Source organism: Thunnus maccoyii, chromosome 11 (assembly GCF_910596095.1).
Source record: "Thunnus maccoyii chromosome 11, fThuMac1.1, whole genome shotgun sequence".
NCBI lineage: Eukaryota > Metazoa > Chordata > Actinopteri > Scombriformes > Scombridae > Thunnus > Thunnus maccoyii.
In genome coordinates this window covers 18330340-18353565 of record NC_056543.1, presented here as the reverse complement: position 1 = coordinate 18353565, position 23226 = coordinate 18330340, and the positions used below count along the sequence as shown (strand labels likewise).

The following is a 23226-nucleotide window of genomic DNA, read 5'->3' as shown; positions in this document are numbered from 1 at the left end:
AACCTTTACTTCCAGACAAAATTTACGCGCGTCCATGCTCGTGTTCGCGCGCGGCCGTGCCGTACGCGCTCCCCCTGCTTACTTGTTGGGGGAGTGCAGGTGAGGGGTTAATTAAAAATGACAGCTTGCTTTATCGGCGCGTGTTGTAGATCTGTTTTCAAAGACAAAAAAAAAATTTGTAGGCGGAAAAAAGTTTCAGCATCCAGGGGACGCCAGCTGAAAGGCCGCCAGTCATCTGTATTAGACTGATTTAACAAGAGCCACGAGACCTTGTCTTGTAGCTGAGCAATGAAACGTCTTGCCGGCCAAATCACATATTTGATTAATTTGTGGACAATTAAAAGGATGTTGTGTTTCACCAATTTTCCTAAACTTGCGACTCATATTTTTTTATTCCTTTTTTAATATCACAATACAATAAACCAGGATATTCCATAGCTTGTTAAAGCGCTCAGGGATAATGGCATAATGTAAAATTGACCTGCTCTGATGTGAATCATCATCCTTTTAAAAGTTAAAGCAATTTTCCAGATAAAGGCCTGACCGAAAGATGTGCATTACAGTATTCAAAACGGACAAATAATGCTCCATTATAGAGTGTGAATGCTGCCAGTCAACACAGGCGCAATTTGCTCAAATACTCTTTTTTCTTTTTTTTGCTTTTTTTTTTTTTTTTTTTTGCTTTAAAACCCCACCTCTGGAAGGGTGAATAAAAATCAGTCTCATCAAATACCGAGCGCTGCCAAGAAAATTGAATCATTTTTGCAATCATGACAATTTGGCAGAGTGCTGTTAACAGTATTAAATGTCTGTTCTACATAAACAAAGTTGATTGTCGCTTAAGAAGGTAAATTAATTCGGGCGTTAAATGAAAATGAACGCAGAGTGTGAGGGCATTTCTTTTCATTATAATAAAAATCGGACAATAGATTTATCCTTTGATTAAGATATTGTAAAATTATTTTAAAAAAAACAACAAAAAAAAAACAGGATTTGACCGGGTTGATTCGCCTGTAATAACAGATAGATAATACAGTTTTTGGTCCGTTTGTTCAGATGTTAATATTCTGATTATTTCTGTAGTATTGTCTTAATGAGGAGCAGTGTGACCGTTCAGATTGGAGTAATGACGCTTCCAAGTCTTAACAAAGAAATCTGTATAAGAATCACAGGCTCTCTATTTATCAATAAATTCACGTCTTTTTTTACATACATCGCTTTAAATATTTTTGGAGGGAAATGTATTTGTCATATTAACCCAGAATAATAAAAATAATGGTGATGATTTTTTTTATTTTTTCAAGATGTTTACTTGTGACAAAAGGCGAGAGCATGATCTTGCTATGTCATTCAAGTGAGAATTTTGAGTTGAATCTGTAATTCTGGACTCCATTTGTGAGCACTTCTCTGTGGCAATTAGGAGCCTATTACAAGCCATTAGATTGATCAATGTACCTTAAACAATGGGAATGATTTATTTGGTCGAACAAAATGCTCTGCATCTATTGTGATGAGTCTAAGTGGGGGTGCATCCATCAACAAAAGATAAATGATTAATTCAGACCTATTCATTTAAATTCTTTCTACAAAGGCAGCCTCACTTGCCTCAAATCCAGATTATTAAAGCCTCATTTTCTGTATGTTGAACCAGACAGGCTGCTGGATTGGGCAACGCTTTTTTTTGGTTGTGCCCCTGTGTGCTTTAATTTGTATTTCTGCTGAGGGAAGTTTATTTGAGGACATTTAACTAATTGTCGTAATTTTGTGTGTGCTCGTGTGGCTACACCTGTTTCTCTCTCAAATGGGGGTTGGATGAAACTATGAGTGCAAGGATGTTACACTTTATATCAGTGGTGCTGAGGCTGTGCATTGTTATCTGATGACTGCACTTGCACCACCAGATCAGAGGAAGCTCAGTAAATAGAAAAAAAGTGGGCACAAGAATGAATATTGATATCTTATTTATCTTGCAGAGTTTTTTAGGTTGTGACATTAATTCTGTTTGTTTCTTTGTTTTGTTACGAGTGGCGTTAAATGACAATGTCTGCATCTGATCTGCCGTTTGCCATTTGTTTTATCACTTGCAGATTATAGAAGATAGCCTGTTGCAAAAGTTTATACTTAAAGGCTGTCAGGTCATTGTTTAGGAAATAGAACTGACGTACTTTAAAGTGCAGAGTGAAATAAACATTTGTTCAATAGTGAAGATTATTGCTGTAGGAAGTTAATGCGCTATAAAGCAAGAGGACATGGCAAAATTGCTTGGACCTTTCTGTGTAGAGATGCAACTCATGGATGTCTTCAGTTAGACGGCTGTCAACACAAATGATTCAGATGTTAATAGAAAGCAGGCAGCTGTTGACAACAGTCAAATCTCAGATAAAGATTAACTACACTTTCAATACCCACTTTTCAACCAACAGCTCTGTGCAAGATTGATCTAAAAGTAGCTCATCAACCTGCATTGGTAAACATCGACAGCTAAATTAGGAAGCACAGGTCAGCTCGCCAGCTTACAGTGTCAACTTTCATTTCCAGAGGCTGCGTGTTCTATTTTCAGAGCGGGGAGCGAGCCAGTTCAAGTGCAGTCGGCTGGTTACATTGTGGGGACTTAGCTTAGCCTGTTTTCTGTCAATAAATGTTTATTTCTCTGCGTTGGTGAGCTGTTGTGGAAGTCAGCAAAAACTTAGGTGTGACCGATGGCTCCAAAGAAGGTGTGTTTTGTTGAGGAATAGCTCTGTTTTGAAATGAGGGTGCACTGTAGATTATGTAATGGCAAGTGCTCATTCTGACTGCAGACATCGCCTCATTGTCTTTACAGGGAAAAGGAAATGATGCACCAAAGCCGCCACCACTGATTGGAAGGTTTGGCACGTCACTGAAAATAGGGATTGTCGGCCTTCCCAATGTTGGGTAAGCAAAAAGGTTTTTATTTACATAGAGACTGCGGCCTTCTCACCATGCACTGCATGCTGCAGCATGTGCTCTGTCCAAATCTGTACTACCGGTGTATTTGCCTACCATGATACCATAAATATAAATGCATGTAAGGCAGCATGTAAACTGAGTACAGTTATCCATGACAAATTTGGACATAAAATTTAAAGAAATGTGTGAGGTTTGTACATATGCTGAATATATATAAATATACGTAGACAACTGCAGATTCAACTGGAATGTTTGGCAGCAAGTTTCTATGAAAGGAGTTTTTACACGTTGTGCGTGTCACACTTTAAGCTGAAACAAGAAAAATCACATGGAGCATGATGCACATGATTTATGGCAAGTGTTATGATTGAGGGTAAACCCATGACTTCAAAGATTTGAAGCACATCAAAAAACATGGTTTCAATAAAATAGTTTAAGTTTCGATCATCTTACAATATATGCTACCAGTATTTTGTAGGTATCCTTGTATCTCGTGATAAACTTGTTAAGTTAAATTTAATGTGTTATTACAGCAGTGTATTTTCAATTAGAGGAAATGCTACTTTAGCTCGGTGTGACATCTTGTCATGATCTTGTCGTGATCCATCCACACTTGAATAAAACTGTATGACAGCAAGCAAAAATGAACCTATATTCTTCCTACTCTACTATGAATGCAGGAAAGCATCTTAAACGGATGAAAAGCCTTAACAAACTCAGATGCCCATTCATTTTAAATACCCACTTATCACTCCTCATAGGTGCACCAGTGGAAAGTTACAGTTCATCCAGTCAATCACAGGGAAAACACATACTGTAGACAGACAAACACAGTCACTCTCACATTCATATCCTGAACAATTTACACTTTCCACTTCACCTTAACCTGCGTCTTAAGTCTTTGAACTGTGGGAGAAAATCTAAGGAGCCGGTGGAAACCCACACAATCACAAGAAGAACATTAAACCACGGACTTTCAGTGCTTATCGCTGAGCTTCCTTGCAAGCCAGTCTGTGCTGTACATTTAAAAATAAAATCATACTACTCTTATGTTAACGGAGGCAGCACATTTAACACAATACATGGAAATTGTAAGATTCACTTACTTGTCTTAAGCAACACAAACATAAACGTGTTTTAGAATTGAATTCACTGAAAAAAAGTACCCTGTTGTTTTGTGTATTCTTTGTCTATTTTTCCATCTGAGCGGACTACAGGTATAAGGTTTCAAGCATAAGTTTAAATGTGTATGACATTCTTTGGTGTCTCTCAATTATGAATGATTATGATGTCATCTTTTCTAGGTAACCCTAAAACTTTCCTCTTTAGCCCAGTGAACTAAAGGAATGCAAGCTAAAACTAAATTAATTTCTGGTAGATGTAGTCTGTTTTTTTTAAGTTACAGGATGTGAAACGGAGCCCCGGATCATGCCTCTTTCTTCTATGTCAAATGGTGTGATTATAGGAGCAGAGAAGGAAGGTGCATATATTATGTACAGTAAGTGGTGAGGATGTGTTTGAGGAATATATGTAAATAGAGTTTACACTGAGCAAAGTGGTGAAAATAAAAAGATGGTACTTCACCATAAAGACAAACTACGAAAGGCACTGATGCAGGAAATAGGAAGTATGTAAAAGTGTCTATTCAAGGTGTTTTGACATTCTTGTTGGTCAATAACTTGGAGCATTTATGATTGTTTAAATAGTTATCGTGCATCAATTTAAACATTTCTCTAAAATATGAACCTGTTTTATGACAAATGAAGAGTCAGAGAGTTACTCAGTATCTTAAACTGCTTCCCTGCAAGAGTTTTTTATCGGTAAGGTGGACAACTTGACAAGCATCCTTGTTGTAGTCCTGTGTGGCATGGCTGCAGTGTGTTAGGAGGCTGACACACTGTCTTGCATGTCAGACCTGGTCAGACAGATCCACCTTGTCAGCATCCACCAAGACCTTCAGCAACATCAGTGACAGAGCGTAATCACAGGGCAGACCCCAAATGACTTTCCTGTAGCCCACCTTCGAGCAACAGGAAGGGCTACAGTGATAGGTCAGCTCATGTTCAGCTGACAGGTTCTTTTTTGCTGCACTATGAAGACAAATTTTTAAGTCATTTACAACACAACGGTTGTTTTCAAGCAGTGTAGAAAGTTTTGTAAGACCTGAAAACTGCAAGTTTATTAAGAGATATATAATCACATGATGCAGAGCAATTAGTATATATTGTCAAATTGGAGTCACAGATTCAGTTGAATTTTAGACAGGCTGATGGTGTTTTCTGTACTCATTAATTATATATTTGGATGCTAGATATTGATAATGGAGGAAAAAAATAGCATATACACATTTAGTTTCCTACAGAAGTTTGTGCTGCTTCACATGTGGTGGATTTCGTCGCTTATTGCGCAAACATCTGACTCTAGTATCCAGTGTTTTCCTTTCCTACCCCACCAAAACCACAATTTCTTCCCTGTTTAAGAAGTAGAACTCATTGAGGTTGTGGGCTGCCATACCATGTTTGTGTCAAAGTACAACTTGTCAACCCTCCTGTGGTTTCTTCATGAATGAACCATGTTCAGATGCTAAGCCTGCTGTTACATGGGCGTAACTGACCATTCTTCACACACGGAAAACTTGGGAGCATGATGTGGCTGACCTCGCAGCTATTCATACACTTAGACCAGCGCATGTCCTACTTACTGCCATTCTTCCAGCTCAAAGTTTAGTCTTGATTTAACCCCTTATTGGGATATACAGTACAGTTTACACAGGACATGACTTGCTATGATTGCCTCATGTCAAGTCATTCTTAAAACGCTCCTTCACTTCACCTGGACTGAAATGAATTTAATGCTAGAGTTACACAGGGGTACCTACCTTTCGCTGGTAACACTTTTCTTTAAGTCCCCCTATTAAGCATGTATAAGCAGTATATAAACAGTCAATTAATGCTTTATAACACAATATAATGTAGTTGTAAGCAGATATATAGTAAATGTTAATTAATGTATTTGTCAACATCTATAACTCCTCTTGTTGGCGTCTAAAACTGGATGTGTGTATATAACCAGATAATAAATGATAATACAGTAAAACACAGTATGTCTTTATAGGAGAAATTGTAATTGTTGACTAACACTGTACCTGCTTACAACTACAATATAGGGTGTTACAATACTGCTTATAGATGCTAAAAGGGTGGACTTAAAGTAAAGTTTTACTGTTTAGGGACATGAAGGAGATGTAAATTAAGAAGCCAATGTTAAAAAGATAATCTCTAAGTAATAAATTTGTGTATCTTGTGAATCTTCATTAATTCAGAAAAGCCCACTAATAGGCTATGTTTCATAATGCACGTATTTTTCTCAATTCCTGAAGAGTTATTAAATACTTCTTATGTATAGATATGAGTACATATTGGCTGTTTTTTTCTGATAGTTGAGTCTAATATAAAATGTAAGGCAGCTTCAACAGACAAACTCTACTGTTATTCTTACAGTATGGCTAGCCTGTGCTTTGTCAACTCTTCATTTATACAGAGTGGATAGATGGTGAGCTCTGGGAAACAATTTAACAGTGTCATCGTTGAACTGAATTAACCAAGATGATTGAGATTAACAAGGCATTCAAGCAGAAAAACAAAGACTCTCACATCTTGATTCAAGCTGGCAAACTAGCTAAATGGTAAATGGTAAATGGACTGCATTTATATAGAGCTTTTCTAGTCTACCGACCACTCAAAGCACTTTACAACACATGCCAACATTCACCCATTCACACACACATTTCATACATTGACGGCAGAGGCTGCCATGCAAGGTGCCAACCTGCTCATCAGGAGCAATATAGTGCTTTTTATCCACTCACCCATTCATGCACACAATTTGGGGTTCAGTACCTTCAAGGAGCAACATGTGGACTGGAGGAGCCGGGGATTGAACCACTGACCTGATTGGTTGACAACCCACACTACCTCCTGAGCCAAAGCCGCCCCTAAGCTAAGGGAGTTGTCATTTATTATATAGACTGTTGTTCACACAAATAGGTAGCTAACCATGCAGTCTGACCTCTGTGAAGAAATTCATATGTGTAGGAAGGGATATGTCAAATCACAAATTTCAGCTGTACATACATTGACTGTACAGTTTGCTTTTTTCTCCTCCACCTTAACTTTGTATACTTCATAAAGTATGCTTTAATGTCAGCATAACCAGAAGATCATATTATTTTGAGACAAGGTTTAATTAATAGCTTTCTCTGCAGCTTTCAATCATCTTTGACAGTCTTCATCAGGGGATGGAGTTTGCACAGTTTTCATGGTGATGGGTCAGCGATCATCGCAAGATTTAATAATGGAATTTTGTCACATGATAAGTTTACAGATTTGTGAAGTAGTTCGCAGATAAATATTCCTAGTCGACAGTTAACTCAGAGTCCAAGGTTTTAAGTTGATCTTTTACCTAAAATATGTTTTTATAACTGCGTATCTTCGTGAATGTAGGAGTTTCCACCCCCCACCAGTGGAAAAACACTGTGCCGAAATCTGGCTGCAAACTCCTCAGTACACGTACTTTCTTTTTAATGATTACTCTCTAATTTGCGTTTAAGTAAGTACTTTGCTTAGTAATTATTTATATTCTTACATCCATTTTCACACCTGATGGTGGTTGTAACATTTATTTGGATTGTTTTTCTTCTTTTCTTCAAGCTGACCCAAGAAAAGCCTTTGAGTATGTTAGAAACAATCTAGCTTTAACGAATTAATGCATGTACTTTAGCAATCTTGAGCAATTTCATGCCCATAGGACTTAGCAAACAATCATTTCAATGTGAAGCACTGAGTGAGGGAATAAAGATGGAAAGTCCTGGATTATAGTTAACCGCCATGCCATTATTACTCTTAGACACTTGCCATTGTCTGTAGATTTTGAAGTACACTTGAGCTGCTTGTGCCATAGAAAATAAATCTCTCTATGATCACAACATGGGGCAGCATTTGGTTGATCCTGTTCAACAGCTGAGATCTATAAGAAATGTAATTTGCCCCTCGATTCCATGTACAATTGATCTATTATGGGATTATCTGACCTTGTAATTGGGCATAGTATTTTAGAGTATTTTTGATTCAAGTGCTCAAATATTAAATCCATTAGAACAACCTTTTCTTTTTTGTGCAAAAAATAAAAATAAAAAAAACATTCTTGCATAATGTACTGAAGTGTTTCGGGATTATACTATCAAACCACCAGGTTCTACAGTAGCACTTTTAGATGGATTGACCTCACTGCTGTTTTTATTTTCAGGAAGTCAACCTTTTTCAATGTGCTGACAAAGAGTCAGGCGGCAGCTGAAAATTTCCCCTTCTGCACCATTGACCCAAATGAAAGCAGAGTGCCCATTCCAGATGAACGCTATGATTTCCTCTGCCAATTCCACAAACCTGCCAGGTATGGGGTCTCATCGTTCACGTATTATTCACACTTCAGATCTGTAGTCTCTGACGGTCTCCTTGCTATAGGTATGAGAAAACATATAACAATGTTGTTGACATGTAGCTACCAGTTTCTGTATATGATGTATGATTGCTGCCCTACTTCAAGGTTTTCTGTTAAAGAAAAAGCTGAAGCATCTGAACCTTCAATACCTGGTTATCATACACATTCATAGAAGCTGTTAAAGCAGGTTGAACTCAGATTTGCTGTACGGCTGACAAATTACTAGTGAGATATCTCTCTTGGACTGACAATAATTGGTATGTTGAATAGCACAGTACATGTATATTTCACTACATGAATTTCAGTCACAAGAACTAAGCTCCCGCTTTTCAAATGGCAGCATGAATCTCACTGGTCTGTTTGTACGTCTGCTCTACTTATGTTGCATATGCTCTAAAGTGAAAGTTAGACACATTCAAAACAGATTCCACTGTTCATAAAATTGTCCTATTCCTTTTTATAAACAAATGGACCAATATTCTGAAAAATAGAAATCCTCACTATGATTAAATGCATTGCAAAATAACTACCTGTCTCAAAGGGTAAGGATGGCGCTATTCTATTTATTTCTTCTTGTAAAAAACATCCCATGAAAAGGCCAAAACCATCAATGATCTTACTAACAAACATCTACATCATTATCTTCTTCTTGTGATATAGTTTATTCCTCTGTGCCACAGACCTCTACTGTTGTCTCTCTGTTAGACAGAGACACTCCTTCATTACTATGAACTTGGACACTGTCCCACAGAAAACGTCCTGATGCCTTTTAAATTCTACTGCACCAAATGTGTATTAATCCGCAACTGAAAATAGTCCCCAACAAAGGCTCTATTTAGTCGTGTTTGAGTGGCATTTTCTAAAAACCACAGTGCCCAGCTGTTTTAGTAAATTACTGGGCTTTCTTTAATAAATGAAACTATATATTTGTGTTTTATTAGTAAAGATTTATTTATGTGTTCAGTTGGGGCTGAGAACCACAGACAGGGAAGGGAAGAACAACATAATAATTTCATGGAATGACAAAAGGAAAAATATCAAATAACACCAGCCTTATCCTTTCAAATGTTCCCTTTGTTTAAAACTACTAGTTTCTGTGTTGACTCAACTATGTGGTTTTGAGTTTTGTATTAAATAACATTTAAAAGAATCGCTGGTATTTTGCCCACCACTTTTACATTTATGGTGGAACAATCTATTAAAAACACCTTGCAATATACCTTACATTATAACACAGTCCAACACAACATCACAAATTACACTAGCTCAGCTATTAGAAAAAGAACAACCAATCACAAATCAGAGTTTAATCAGCATCGTTCTGACACAACTTCAACAACAATTAAAAAGTTTAACAATGGTAATACAGGACTGTTATATTGAAATTCAGCACAATGCAAAGTAGTTTCTATTTTGTTCAAATAATACTGATAATGTTTAAAGTCTGAAATGGCTGACTTTTTTTTTTTTTTTACTCCCTGGGTTGCAGCAAAATCCCAGCGTTCCTTAATGTTGTAGACATTGCTGGCCTGGTGAAAGGTGCTCATGCTGGCCAAGGCCTTGGAAATGCCTTCCTGTCCCATATCAGCGCCTGTGACGGCATCTTCCACATGACACGTGAGTCACAGGTTGAGGGTTGCTTTCCCTCATAGGATTTCGAATCATCAACAAATAACATAAAGCCTGTATGTGTGGTTGTATATGTGATATTCTACAGCTGAAGCTATATTGCGTCCGCAACATTTGGTCGTGCTTAAAGGCTCCAGCACCAACTTTTTTGAAAGCAGAGGCCTTAGTTGTGGTGCAGTTTTTGCTAGCAGGGCATCTCATGTGGTGGGTGCCAGGATCAACACGACAGTCAGAACCAATGAAGTCAGACCAAACCTCACATTCCTACTGGGAGGCTCCCTGAATGAGAATGACAGAAGTGGGGAGTGAAAGGATCTGTGCCTGGTTTAAGCTTCACAGTAGTATCAGTAGCATTTTCTGAGGTTTGGAAGTATTATAGGACTGTTGAGATGGAGCACCACATATTATTGTAATAACATTCCCAATGCTACTTTTGATTAAGTTTGAGTCAGAAGAGGTAAGTAAGTTATTAATAAACATTTTTTGAGAGTGAAGGTCTCCTTTTATTCTACTTTACTTTTTTGTTTTTTGTAACATTTGTCATAAAAAGAAATAAAATAATGCACCACTGTTGCTACTACAGTAATAATTATAATATTGATAACATTAATAGTAGTAAAAGTAATGCTGTATATTTGGACATTAGACATATTTTCTTTTGTTACTCTGTGAATACACAGATGTGATTACAGATTGTCCCCATGCAGCAGCCTTCAAATTACTCTCTAGGTCTCAGTCTGCCTCAAGTCCTTCTGTGCCTCTGACATCCCTTTGTCTTAGACAATTAAAGTGTTACATGCTAGAATAATTCAAATTACAGCCACTGAAATGAATACAGGGGTCCTTTTAAAAATAGCTGGATTTGTTTACTCATTGTATGCTGTTATTGACTTTCATACAGTGATTAGAGAGTCAGCGGTGGCAGTCATAGAACGGACGGACAGAAAGGGTTAAGATTAAGACCATTTTGCCATATTGTTCCTGCGTATCACTGACAAGTGTATTAGTTCTGTTCCAGTGCAGTTTTCAAAAATACTCAAACTGTGTAGTTTGTGAGAACTGGAAGACCACCCACCTTTAGAGTTAGTAATGATTTACAGAGTGGACAAGATGTGACAGGTGAGATAAACTGTTGTCAGTTCAGTCTTTAATTGTCTTTTGCTAAAATAATGGAGTTAATGGATAAGGTTGGTGCTATTCATTATTTTTCTTATTGTCCGCAAATTCAATGAAATGATCAAAAACAACAACGTGTTAATCTCTCTTAATACTTTCCAATAGTGTCATTTTTAAAAACAATGAGCAACTGGTGCTGTAGCTTTTAGAAAACATTATTCAAACAAAAATAAACAGTAAATTTGTTTCTGGACTATTTTCAGTCACAGATTAATACACATTTGGTGCTTTAGTAAGTATTTACAGCAGCAGGATGGTGTTTGTACTCAAAATAAACTACAGTGCCCATGTTCATCATAATGAAGGACATGTCACCCAGGGAGACTGACCTCCCAAGAAAAAGGAGAGCATCAGTCAACAAATGACCAAAAACAACTATAACATGTTTACGCTCAAGTGAAAAAGCTCTCTAACAGCCGTAGGAATGATGATTCTTGTCTAAAGGAGGAAATAGTGTGACATTATTATAAAGCCACAGATGGAGGAGGTTGGTGTGGATGGTTGGGAAAACAAAACTTTGGACATAAACACGGGAGACCGCTGCATGTTGGTCAACACTGCTGTCATCTAACTACAGCAGAGGTTGTTCCCAAACCGAAACCAAGTGATTATAGTTTTAACCATGAGAATGAAAGTCTGACTAGAATTTGTTGACAGTAAGTAACATAAATGACGTCACCAGCCTTATTCTTGCAAGGGTTTTTTTTTAGATTTATTAGAATCAATCTGTTTTCCTTTGAGTTTTGAGGTACAAATTGATATGATGTGTTATATACATTGTTATCATTATTTTTTCTGTTTTATGTGTATTTGTATATACATTATTCATTGTTATGTACAGGGTTAAAAACACACACAGTTATTTTGTTATGGACCAAATGTATAAGACAGATTGTCACCCAAAACCAACTCTTTTGTTTCTACTCACACAAAGAAGACACTCATCCACAACAATCGGAAATCAAATGATCGAAAGCTTCTTCTTGTGTGTGTTTACATCTCTCTGCTTTGGTATGCCATTGTTTTCACTCTCGCAAAGTCCTTGGAAACAATCTGGTATGTTTCACAAGTTAACCATTAAACATAGCTGGTTTAGTTTTGTAATTATATCTATCTGGTTTCTGGCAGACTGCAGTTTTGAAGCCACTGCTTTTATATAGCTTGATTATATGGTTGTGAGGGATCACATTCGTTCATGTCTGGATCGGTATGTTTTTTTTGTCTGTGAATTAGCTGAAGGGTTTGTACTACAGGAAGATGTTCGCGTGTGTTTGCGATCGCGAAACGATCGCAAACACAGGAAGTTAAGTCGGAAGTCTTGTCAAACTGAAGAGATCAGCCCCAAGTTTCTGCCAATTCTGTCTATGAAATCATTGAGCTAATCATGTTATGGTCTTTAATTCCCTTTCTCGGGTTACAGTCCTTTGTGGGTTGCGTTGGGAAACTTGAGAAATAACGAACAATCTTTTCAGAAGCATGATGATGGAATAGGTTACGGCACAGCGTCTAATACTGACATCTTTTGACAAGCTTTAACTTTTTTCCAGGGAGTGGTCTGACTGGATTTTCCTCTTGATGTCAAAATCCCTCCAGTAGTGTGCACGTTATGAATATATTTCAACCTCTAATGGCTTTGAAAAGCCTGTGTAAACAGTGGATTTACTTTCAACAAAACCTTCCAAAAACTATTAAGGCGCGTGATGACATCCTGAAAGCTGATTCTGTTGAATGCCTGGTGTTCCCTGGTCTCGTAACAAAATGGTTTGCAGGCTAAGTGTTCCCAGTGCTTCTGCAGTGACTGGAACGCTGCTGGATCCTCACTGGCTGAGACAAGACATAGACATGTTCTACTTCATCTACTCTTCTGTTCCCCGCTAGCAACTCTGCCAGCTCACCTGGCCTTATTCCCAAATGTTTGGTTTCCAGCAATTAGATGTTTGAATTCTCACACAGTGTCCCCCCCGTCACCGCAGGAAACCTCTAGTTCACTTCTAATGAAGACTTGTCTACGGTCACACGACACTCCGTAAGAATCTAGCCTTGAGATACTCACATTTAATCTTAAGGGACTGGCTGTGGTTGAGGGCAGAAAGTAGCTGTTATTTTTGGCACAGACTCCTCTCGTACTGTGATATTTATGCTTTCAGCACCTGAATTCCTGGTTAAGTTAAGGTTTCCCTCTGTCCTCTTCTACTGCCTGAAGTAAACACAAGAATATCTTTCCATTTTATAAAGTAATGGTAACAGTTTTTAGGGAAATAATGTTGACGAATTACATGAGATCTTGGCTATGGAGCAGTTTTTAAAGGCAGAAATATTTTAGTCCACTAACTGATTAGTTGATTGACTTGATTAGCTAAATTAACGACAACTCATTTGAAAATCAGTTAATTTTTTAAGGTATTTTTCAAGCAAAAATGCCAAATATTTGGTGGTTCCAGCTTCCTAAATGTGAGGATTTGCTTGTCTTTCCTTGTTTTATATTGTAATAAACTGAATGTCTTTGAGTTTTGGACTGTTGGTTGGACAAAATAAGATATTTGAAGACATCACCTTGGGCTCTAGGATATTGTGATGAAAATTTTTTTCATTTTATCAACCAAATGATTAAGAAATAACGGGCTGATTAATCAATAATAACAATAGTCGTAAGTTGCAGCCCTAATCCCTCATGTTGTGCACTGATTGCTATTGAGTTCAAGCACACAGCATCCAGTCTTCTACATAATACTGGACCTTACAATAGTACCTTTTTTATTTTTTTGTCTTATTGTTTTCTGGTGAGTACTTAAGCTATTGACATCCTTATATTAAGGGATAGTTTGGTTATTTGCTTTCTTGCAGAGTGTTAGATGACAAGATTAATACCATTCCGTTATATATAAAGCTAGAATGAGCAGCCAGTTAGCTTAGCTTAGCATAAAGACAAAAGACTAAAGCATAAAGAAACAGGGGGGACCAGCTAGCCTGAAGACTCTGATTGTACCTCACAGTAATGACAAAATTCCAGAGAGTCACTGCTCCTGGCCAAGAAATAGTCCCTACCTAACTCCCTGTAAAACCACAACTTATTATTTTCACACTTCAGCTTTTCTATGGATCAAACAAACAAGCTATAACATGTTTATTAGTGAGCTTTGGATATTCTGATAGGTTGATTTTGTTATCTTTGGAAAGAGCTAGCACTTTCCCCCTGCCTCCAGCATTTATGCTAAGCTAAGCTAAACTGCTTCTCACAGTAGCTTTATATTCACCATACAAATAGAAGAGAGGTATCAATCTTCTCATCTAACTCTTGGCATGAAAACGAATGAGCATATTACATGTGTACATGTCAAGTATGAATATTCACAAACCATGAATATAACCCAGGATTTGTGGTAACAGCAGCTTGTACAACATCTGACAGAGCAATACCCAATGAGTTAATATTTTAGTTCAGATGGACACCTTTTGGTTTGTTTTAAACCAGGAAAACACCTTAATAAAAACACCTTTATAAAACAACAGAGGCTGTTCTGAAGCTGTATCAGACACAAAACTACATGAGCACCATGTGAAAGTTAAATCAGTATTCATGAATGTGTAATGTAGTTATCAATATTGTTCTCAAAAGTCATGGATGTGGTGTGAAGTAATATTGCTTAATTTTTTAGATCTTTTAGATAGTATTTCTTGAACATGTCATTTTATTCACATGCAAGAGTTTGACTTATTGGTGGAGTTTTTCAATTTATCATAATTGAAATGATGTTTTACTCCTGTATACAAATATTATTGATGTAAACAAGCATATGTTTGTTATATGTTTGTTAACTGTAATCTAAAATGTTACCAACTTAGATTTAATTGCTATCTAGTGTTGGTTTGTGTATGAAAACACCTGTCAAACACTGTAGGGGTTTTAGCAGGTTTTAATTGTTTACTTCAGTTTTTGGTGATGGGGCTAATATGATCAAAAATGTCAGTCAGAAACATTAGACACCAATAATTGTGTCTCGATGAATATCCAAATCTGATGATAAAGCATGAATGATTGAATTAGTTGGCTATCAAATTGCTGAATCTGGTAGGACATTGTATTTGTGTTTGGTTGTTGCATCATTCAGACATCAGCCCACACTCCACTAATCGCTTGCAGTGAACAAATCAAACTGATTGTCTAGCTACAGGCGTTAAGAACAAACTGGATTGACTATTCAGACAGAGATGATTTATGGCCATCCTGCCTCACCACTGACGCCAGTAATGGCTGCTCTCCAAGAAAGAATCACTCACCAGCTCGCAAATTCTCATACTGACAAACATCCAAAATAACTAACGCAGCCCAGTGACTTCCATGTGTTTAACTATCTAAACAGATCCGGCAATGAGTGAATTTGTCAGCATGTTCAGTTGCTGAATCTGTTGTTGTGCTGAAGTATTAATTCAAACAACCAATAGTAGCTATTAAATAGTATCTTTTTTTTCTTTTTTTACAGCTCAAAAAGGCTGACATTGTTCTATATCATTTTTACTGTCAACAAATCCCATGAAAAGACTAAAACAATCAATGTGTTAGTCCGCCTCTTAGTACTTTCTGATTTCCCTACCTTGTCTGGGACACTCAGCCCCAAGCCGATACATTCCTACTGAAGACGTAAATCTTTAAAAACAGCTCACAAATATTTAGTTTCTTCTTTAAAAAGTCAGAGTAATGTCCTTAAACAGCTGAGCACTGTAGTTTTTAGCGAATGTTTCTCTAACAGGAGTAAATAGTGCCTTTATTTGGGTCTATTTACAGCAGCGTATTGATACACATTTGGTGCACTAATGAGTATTTATAGCGGCAGGATGCCGTGAGGCTGACTCACAAACTGCAGAAAATATGTTTATCGTAATGAAGAAACATCTCATGTTTACCCAGCTAACTGTAATTGTTTTTGGACAACGGTGGAGCTCTATGGCACAGAGGAATGAATTATATCAGGTTTTGGATACACAGACAATTCTTGTTAGAAGGATCAATTCATTGTTGGATTTGGTCTTCTTCTTATGGGATTTGTTGTCCATAAGAAAACTATTGAATATTACAACCCAGTGTCACAGCAGTTTGTGAAATAGTCATGAAATTTAATCTATAGATTTGTGTATATGGACATGAATTTTCCATGTTTTTCATGACACTCAGCATGATCTTCAAACTAATGTACTTCATTTGGAAGTATCTTTCGTGTCTGCACCACATTTGAGTGACAGACGCAGTTCAGATGACATCTATATAAGGTGACAAATTTCAGAGTTGGTGGGTTGGGTGGCTGGTTAGATCCTAACTTGTAAAAAGTGGACCAGTGAACCCTGCTGCAAGAGACTGCTGTTCACCTCCCAAGTGTCATGTTTCCAACCACGAGTCGGGTAACTATAATTGTCATGGTGTTTAGGGTTGCCATGATGATGAAGGTTGCCTTAATTTAAGGAAGTAGTAACTTTAACCCACACGACACTTCGAGTCATCATTTTAAACTATACTTTTCCCTAACCCTAACCAAGGGGTTCCTGTGCCTAAACCTAACCAGACCTTAACCACAGTGTTGTCACATCATAAAACATAATTATTTTTTAACAGTGATGTGTAACAGTTTTGGAAAGCAGAGACAAATGATGTTCTCCTGCTGATTACTGCTGATTAAACAATACAGCTTGTGTGCTCCCGAGTCCTGACTGACAGAAAAAAAAAAAAAAAAATGCGGTGCAGGTACGAAAGATACTCCAATTGAAATACATTAGTTTGAAAGTCGTGCTTAGTGTCATGAAAAAAATGGAAAATTAGTGTCCATGTACACAAATCTATAGATTAAAGTCCTTTAAAAATGGACTATTTTACAAACTGCCATGATACTATGTTGAATATTAAAGGTGCACTGTGTAGAATTTAGTGGCATCTAGCAGAGTGGACTTGGCAGAAATTGTGTTTTCGTTACCTTAGAGTGAGTCCTTTATACCTACATAGGAAGCAGGTCCCCTTCTTCGGAGGCCGCCATGTTGCACCGCCATGTTTCTACAGTAGCCCAGAACAGACAAACTAAACACTGGCTCTAGAGAGGGCCTTTCGTGTTTTTCACAAGTTTCGCAGCCACCACACGTTCTCCTACACATTTGGAAGTGGAGGGGGAGGAGTATTCAGTTGGTTGCAACCTGCAGCCTCAACACTAGATCCCACTAAATCTTACATACTAACAGAACTATTAACAGATTAAGCCCTTTAAGGTATTTTGAACATTGAGATGAGCTTATCTTAGCTCACTTTATGGACGTCTAAGAGATCAAGTAGCATCTCCTCAAAAGTAGAGAAGCAACCTTTTTTCAGTGATGGTAGTGAAATACTTTGTTTTTCACAAGTCCAGTACATACAAAATACTTTTATTATAGTTGGAACAAATTTTCTCATATTAATCCCTCATCCATTATGAGGCATCTTTGAACAGTAATTCTGGTAAAATCAGTATTTGCTATATAAAATATAATTTTATTTTAATGCAAAGCAATGGACTTTAAAAGCCCTCTGAGGCCTGTATGAAACATTTCTTGTTGAGGTACCAGCGTGCCAATAACTGTCATTTTTGTCAATCAAATACATTTGATGAAATTGAAACAACATTATTAAAGAGGAAACAAATGCAGAGCTATTAGTCTTGTGCTTGGACAAATCTCATCATCATCATTTTTTATTCTATGATGAATTTACATGAATGTGTGTACTTGTGTGATCTGTGTTAAAATGCAGCTAAATTAGTCTAAATAACTTGTTTTTATTTTTTCTACTGAAGCATGTGAGCATCAGTTTTGATCATATTGTTTCTTTGTCTTCTTCATCAGTTTTTTTTTTTTAATGTTCAGCCATGATCCACTCTATTGTAGCAAAATTAAGAGGTTTATGAGGAGCAAGCGACCCTCTTCCCTCACCATCCTTGGACAAAAATACACTTGTTGTATGACAGTCCCCACCGGGTTGTAGCACCTGACTTTCTCGTCTGTCTTTCCTTGTAATTTTGTTTTATACATCAGTCAGAAAAATACACTGCTCTGTGTTGTATGTGGTTCTTTTTTATGTTAGTTGTTGTTTTAACCAATACTGCAATTCTAAATCTTATTTAGCTGTGGTGGGATCATCCTCCCTTTGTGTGTTTTCGCGCTGCTGTCACAGCATTTAAATGAGCATTTTGCTTCAGCGAGAATGAAGAGTTTTTGTCAGCCTCCACTCATCGTGGATGATTAGAGCAAAATGTCTACCCATCTTGACTGGAGATCACCACAGCTCCAGATAACATGCTCGGTGATTGAAGGTCGCAATATTTTGAATTCTAATGGGGCTGCAAGATGAATTGCCTGAAATAGACTGTAGAATCTTCCTGCTTCCTCCCTCGTGCCCCCCCTTGCCTGTCCGCTGTGAAAAGAACCACTGGGAATGGAAAGGCCCGATGATCATAGAATTATTGGATGGTGATTCTAAACCCTTCAAAGAGGAGTTGCTATGGAGATCTCGTTCCAAACTGTGAAATGATTCACCTTTGAAAGGCTGGAGGGCCTGAAAGCTGAACACATCATTGTTCAGGTGGTGGTTGGTTAGGAAATTGCTGGTGCCTGTGCAATCAGCAGCACTATAGTAGTTAAGGATCTAAAAAGGTTTGTTCTCTGAATGATGTGGGACAACAGCGGTGTGCATATGGCAGTTCCTTTCAATCAAGGCCCTCTCCTGCTCTGTGGTTTAACAAAAATGGAGAGTCAGAGGTTAAGCTAATGATAAGGGAATTAACACCGTTGTTTTCTGTCAGAGTTCATTGAAAACTGGAGCCTCCCCTGTACATTCACTTTTCAACTGCACTACACATCAGGCTTGTCTGAACGGCTTTCCCTTGCATGATGCTGGATTTGTGTGTGTGTGTGTGGAGGGGGTTGGGAGGGGTGTGGGGGGGGGGCAAGATACACCTGTAATACTCAGTTTGGTATGAGACATTGCAACTGACAGTAGATTACATAGGAATTGAAGACACCTTGTGAGGTACTGATATTCATACTATCGAGCACTGTGATTTCACTGTGATCTATTTTGAAAGATGGGATCATGTAGAAAACATGAGTGTATCTCCTGAAGGGCTCAAACATGCCATTTTCTGGTGTCAAACTGCTTTTTAGCAGCCAATGCATTTGCCATAATTGAAATACGCAAAGAAACAAGGCTGAATATGCCACAAACTCTGTTACAGTAGTAGCACACTACAAATTGCTGTCAATTTCATGTATCCTAAAATGAATGTCAAGAAGATATTTCCTGAATGAACATAAATACTCTTGTGTGCATTGCCAGTGTTTTTATGCTGGGAAGACATCCATAATGTGCTTTCCCTGACAGACTCATAAAATAGCTTTTAATGCTCTGAATACCAGGAGAATTGCGGCACTGAGTTTGCATGAACATTTTAAAAGCAGCTCAAGGAATGCAAGTTCTTTAGATGTGCTCTTACCCATCTTGCATGTGAAAACATGCACAGGAAGTTAGAAGTCAATGAATACTGTAATTTAACTGAATTATGTTGACCACATATCCTCCCAGGTAGCAACATCAGAGGAAGCAGCTCAATCAGTATTGATCTTTACTTGACTCAGATGACTGCCTTGTCTGTCTACCTTACAGAAAAGTAATGATGTAAGCCAGCTCGAGCTCGCTCTGTGTTTTTAGGTGTTAAACTTGTACAAACCGAAAATAGGGGACTTCTTTTAAAACTTTAGTTTGTTATTTTTTTCTTAAATGTGTTGCAGTGAAATTTTGCATGATGAAGTTAAAGTAAAAACATGAACAAAATACTTTAAATGTATTTGTTTTCATTTTGCACTTTTCATTTCCCAGTGTTGGTTCATGGAGTTATATCTTCTCAGGCAACACCAGCTTGCAGTGCTGCTGTAAGTCTATAATTTTGCAGAGCTTAGCCTGATCCCTAATCGGGCCATTGAGCACCACTCACCCTCCAGAGACTAATCCTTTTGTTCTGTCAATAAAGGAGCACCTGTTAATAGTGTCTTCAAAACATACAGCATTGAAAATAAAGCAGTAAATTTAAATTGTCAGACAGACCTGATTCCTGAAACTGGGCCTTTCTAACCTCTTCTTTTTCCGTGTGTTTTTACTGTCTTGCATGTGGCTTTGTGTGGCGCCGCAGCCTCATAAGAGCTGTCTTCACGGAGCCCTTCCCAGACCCAGTTGTTAAAGGACTAATTGTGGAGATTGCCCCCTCAGATTTCTCTTCTCTCTTTCACCTCACGCATTTGTTCTCCTGCTCTAAGCCTTGAATAGGACGGCGGTAAAGTAGATGTGAATGTTAAATTAGGCGAAATTAATTAAAGCAAATTACTTTGGAATATGTGGTAGTCAGAGGAGAGTGTCAGCTGATGACTAAATAGTGAGTGATCAGCTGCTCCTGCTCTTTGAAAGCTTTGAATTTTTGATTTATCAGCTTTTTTATTAGGGATGTATAACAATAGTTATACTGTTAATTACTAAAGTAAAAAATGTGCTATAAAATGTTTGTGCTTCCTTTAGCTGTTTATAACATTTTGAACAATTTGATATATACTATATTAGTTGGTATATATTACTTTCTAATGCTTTCATTAACAATGATTTATATCAATCATGAGTGGTTTATTAACCATGTGAACCATTTTTAAACCTATTTGCTCCTAATTAATACATGCTACATTGAACAACAAACTGCATTTTCTATTTGAAATACAGTGAGATTAGTCAAAACTGTACATCATAATTGTTTATAATGTATGTATATTCTTGCAGCTAACAAAATGATTACATTGCATTATATTTTCTGAGTTCATGCAGACACAATAGCAAATTTTCATTCCAATCAGTGCTGAACAGGGAGCTGGTAAATTGGAGCAGCAAAACAATAATTCCACTGATTAGCCCCTTTCTGTGTGGCGTAAGTGAACTGTTTATACTGTGGAGTACCTCTGCAAGAGGAGAGGAACCAAAACAGCCTGATTAGGCAAAGAGTAATTGGATAAGTTCATTTCACCATGAGGACAACGCACAGGATGACAGCTTGCACAAAAGTCTACAGCTTCTGTTGACTCACATGAGTAATAGGGCCACTGGTGTAGGATTTGGGGTGTCTATCATTTTGTTGTTGAGCGGTGATATTTAGATGTGACTGATAAGTGATGCTAGATTGTAAAAGCCTTGTAGTTTAATTTCATGGAAAATCAGGTACTTGTCTCTCCTTAACCCAGTACAAGAACAAGATTTTGTGGATGTGGGAAAAAATGGGAGGAATTATTTTGGTTCTGTTTACAATTTTACAATTTGGGGTCCCTTATATTTTATTATTACAATGTAAGAACACTCTGGTCTGAGAGGCTCTGGTTCATATTTGTGAACAAGACTGAGTCTGCAAATATGGTAGCGGCTCCCTGAGGCTTACTTTGGAACAGCGTTGCTTTAAGCTAAACGCTAATGTCTGCATGCTAACATGCTTACAATGACAATGCTAATATTGCTGATATGTATTTGCTGATATATATGCTGATATTTAGCAACTAATGTTCAACATGTACACCATTTTAGTTTAGCATGATAGCATCAAGCATATGTACCTTGATGTCAACCATATAAACTGCAACTCTGGGCTTCAGACCGGTTCCAATGAAAACCAATAAGTGATGTCACACCTCGCTATGTTCATCTTTATATACAGTCTATGGTTGGCATGCTAGTTAGTACAAATCCTGTGGGGAACGTACCAAATTTCATGCCATTTCTCTCAAAACCATGAATCTCAACCTCACTGTGGCACACCAAACGCATTCAAATTCATCCTCTGAGGATCATGAATGTCTGGACAAAAATGAATGGAAATCCATGCAATAGTTGTTGAGAAATTGTAGTTTGGACTAAAGTGATGGACTGACCAACCATTCCTAGAGCCATGTCACTGGTGTGGCTAAAAATCATCTAATCAGTGGAGTGGAAGGATACAACTTTACTACTTTTTTTTCATCTGTCTTTCTACTGATCTGATTTCTTTGTACAGGATGCAGCTTCTTATCTGAATCTCAGGTATGCTGTTAGCCATCGTGACAACTACACACAGCTATGAATCATCAATATTTCTAGCATGTATCACCATTTGAACTTGTTGAGAGATGGTGTGACAGTTAGGTGATGAGTAGCGCAGATCACTCTGCTGATGTTATTACCTCGCAGGGCCTCACCTGCCAACAGTCCTTCACACATTCAGGTGTCGACAAGATTATCATATGGATGGTTAATAATATTTAGTGACTCCACCATGCACATTCCAAACATAACATCGCTCAACACAGCAATACTTGAAGCTAAGTCATCATTCACCTGACACGCACTTCCCTTGTTGAATGAGATGGCATTCCCATTATGCCACACAGTGTGAAACTTCATGAGTCACTGGTGTTGATTGATTTATGAAAATTTGTAAATCATGTTAAATGTGAGGTGTGTTGCTGTAGTTTAAATCCAACCATACAGTGTTTTGAGTATGTATGTTAGTAAGTATTATTACTGTAAAAATAAAATTGTACGCAAATCTTATGGGTTGTAAACTGGCTAAAAACATATTGGAGTCACATTCTGGGGAGCAGTCGACCACATTTGCCACTGGTAATGTTAAGGGCCATCACTCTTATGTGACAGATGTACACACATGTCCCCCCCTCCCTCACCCCTCCCTCACCCGTGAGCTCTGCTGGAGAATCAGAAGGAGCCCTGAGAGCCGCTGCTGGCTAAATGGTCTGCTTCAGAGCCTCATTACCTAATCACCAGCACAGCCACGGATAAGACACAAATGATCAGGGGAAGACTGTCCTCTTTTGTTTATGAATGTTGACTCTTTTCTGTTAAATCATATCCAGTTTTGTTCATTTCCTGTGTTTTTTTTTTTTAACTTATTGTTGATGGATGGCTAATGGTTT

General features: G+C 37.7%; 1 protein-coding gene across 1 annotated transcript in view; it reads left to right on the top strand.

The window, feature by feature from the left end:
* The first annotated feature begins 2061 nt into the window (after nt 1-2061).
* Nucleotides 2062-23226, top strand: part of LOC121907109 (obg-like ATPase 1) — a 46651-nt gene continuing 25486 nt past the window's right edge. Inside the window, exons 1-4 of the mRNA XM_042426487.1 lie at nt 2062-2714; nt 2822-2913; nt 8233-8376; nt 9914-10041. Of these exons, the coding sequence (XP_042282421.1) occupies nt 2700-2714; nt 2822-2913; nt 8233-8376; nt 9914-10041 (379 nt within the window). The 5' untranslated portion in view covers nt 2062-2699. The remainder of the gene's footprint in view (nt 2715-2821; nt 2914-8232; nt 8377-9913; nt 10042-23226) is intronic.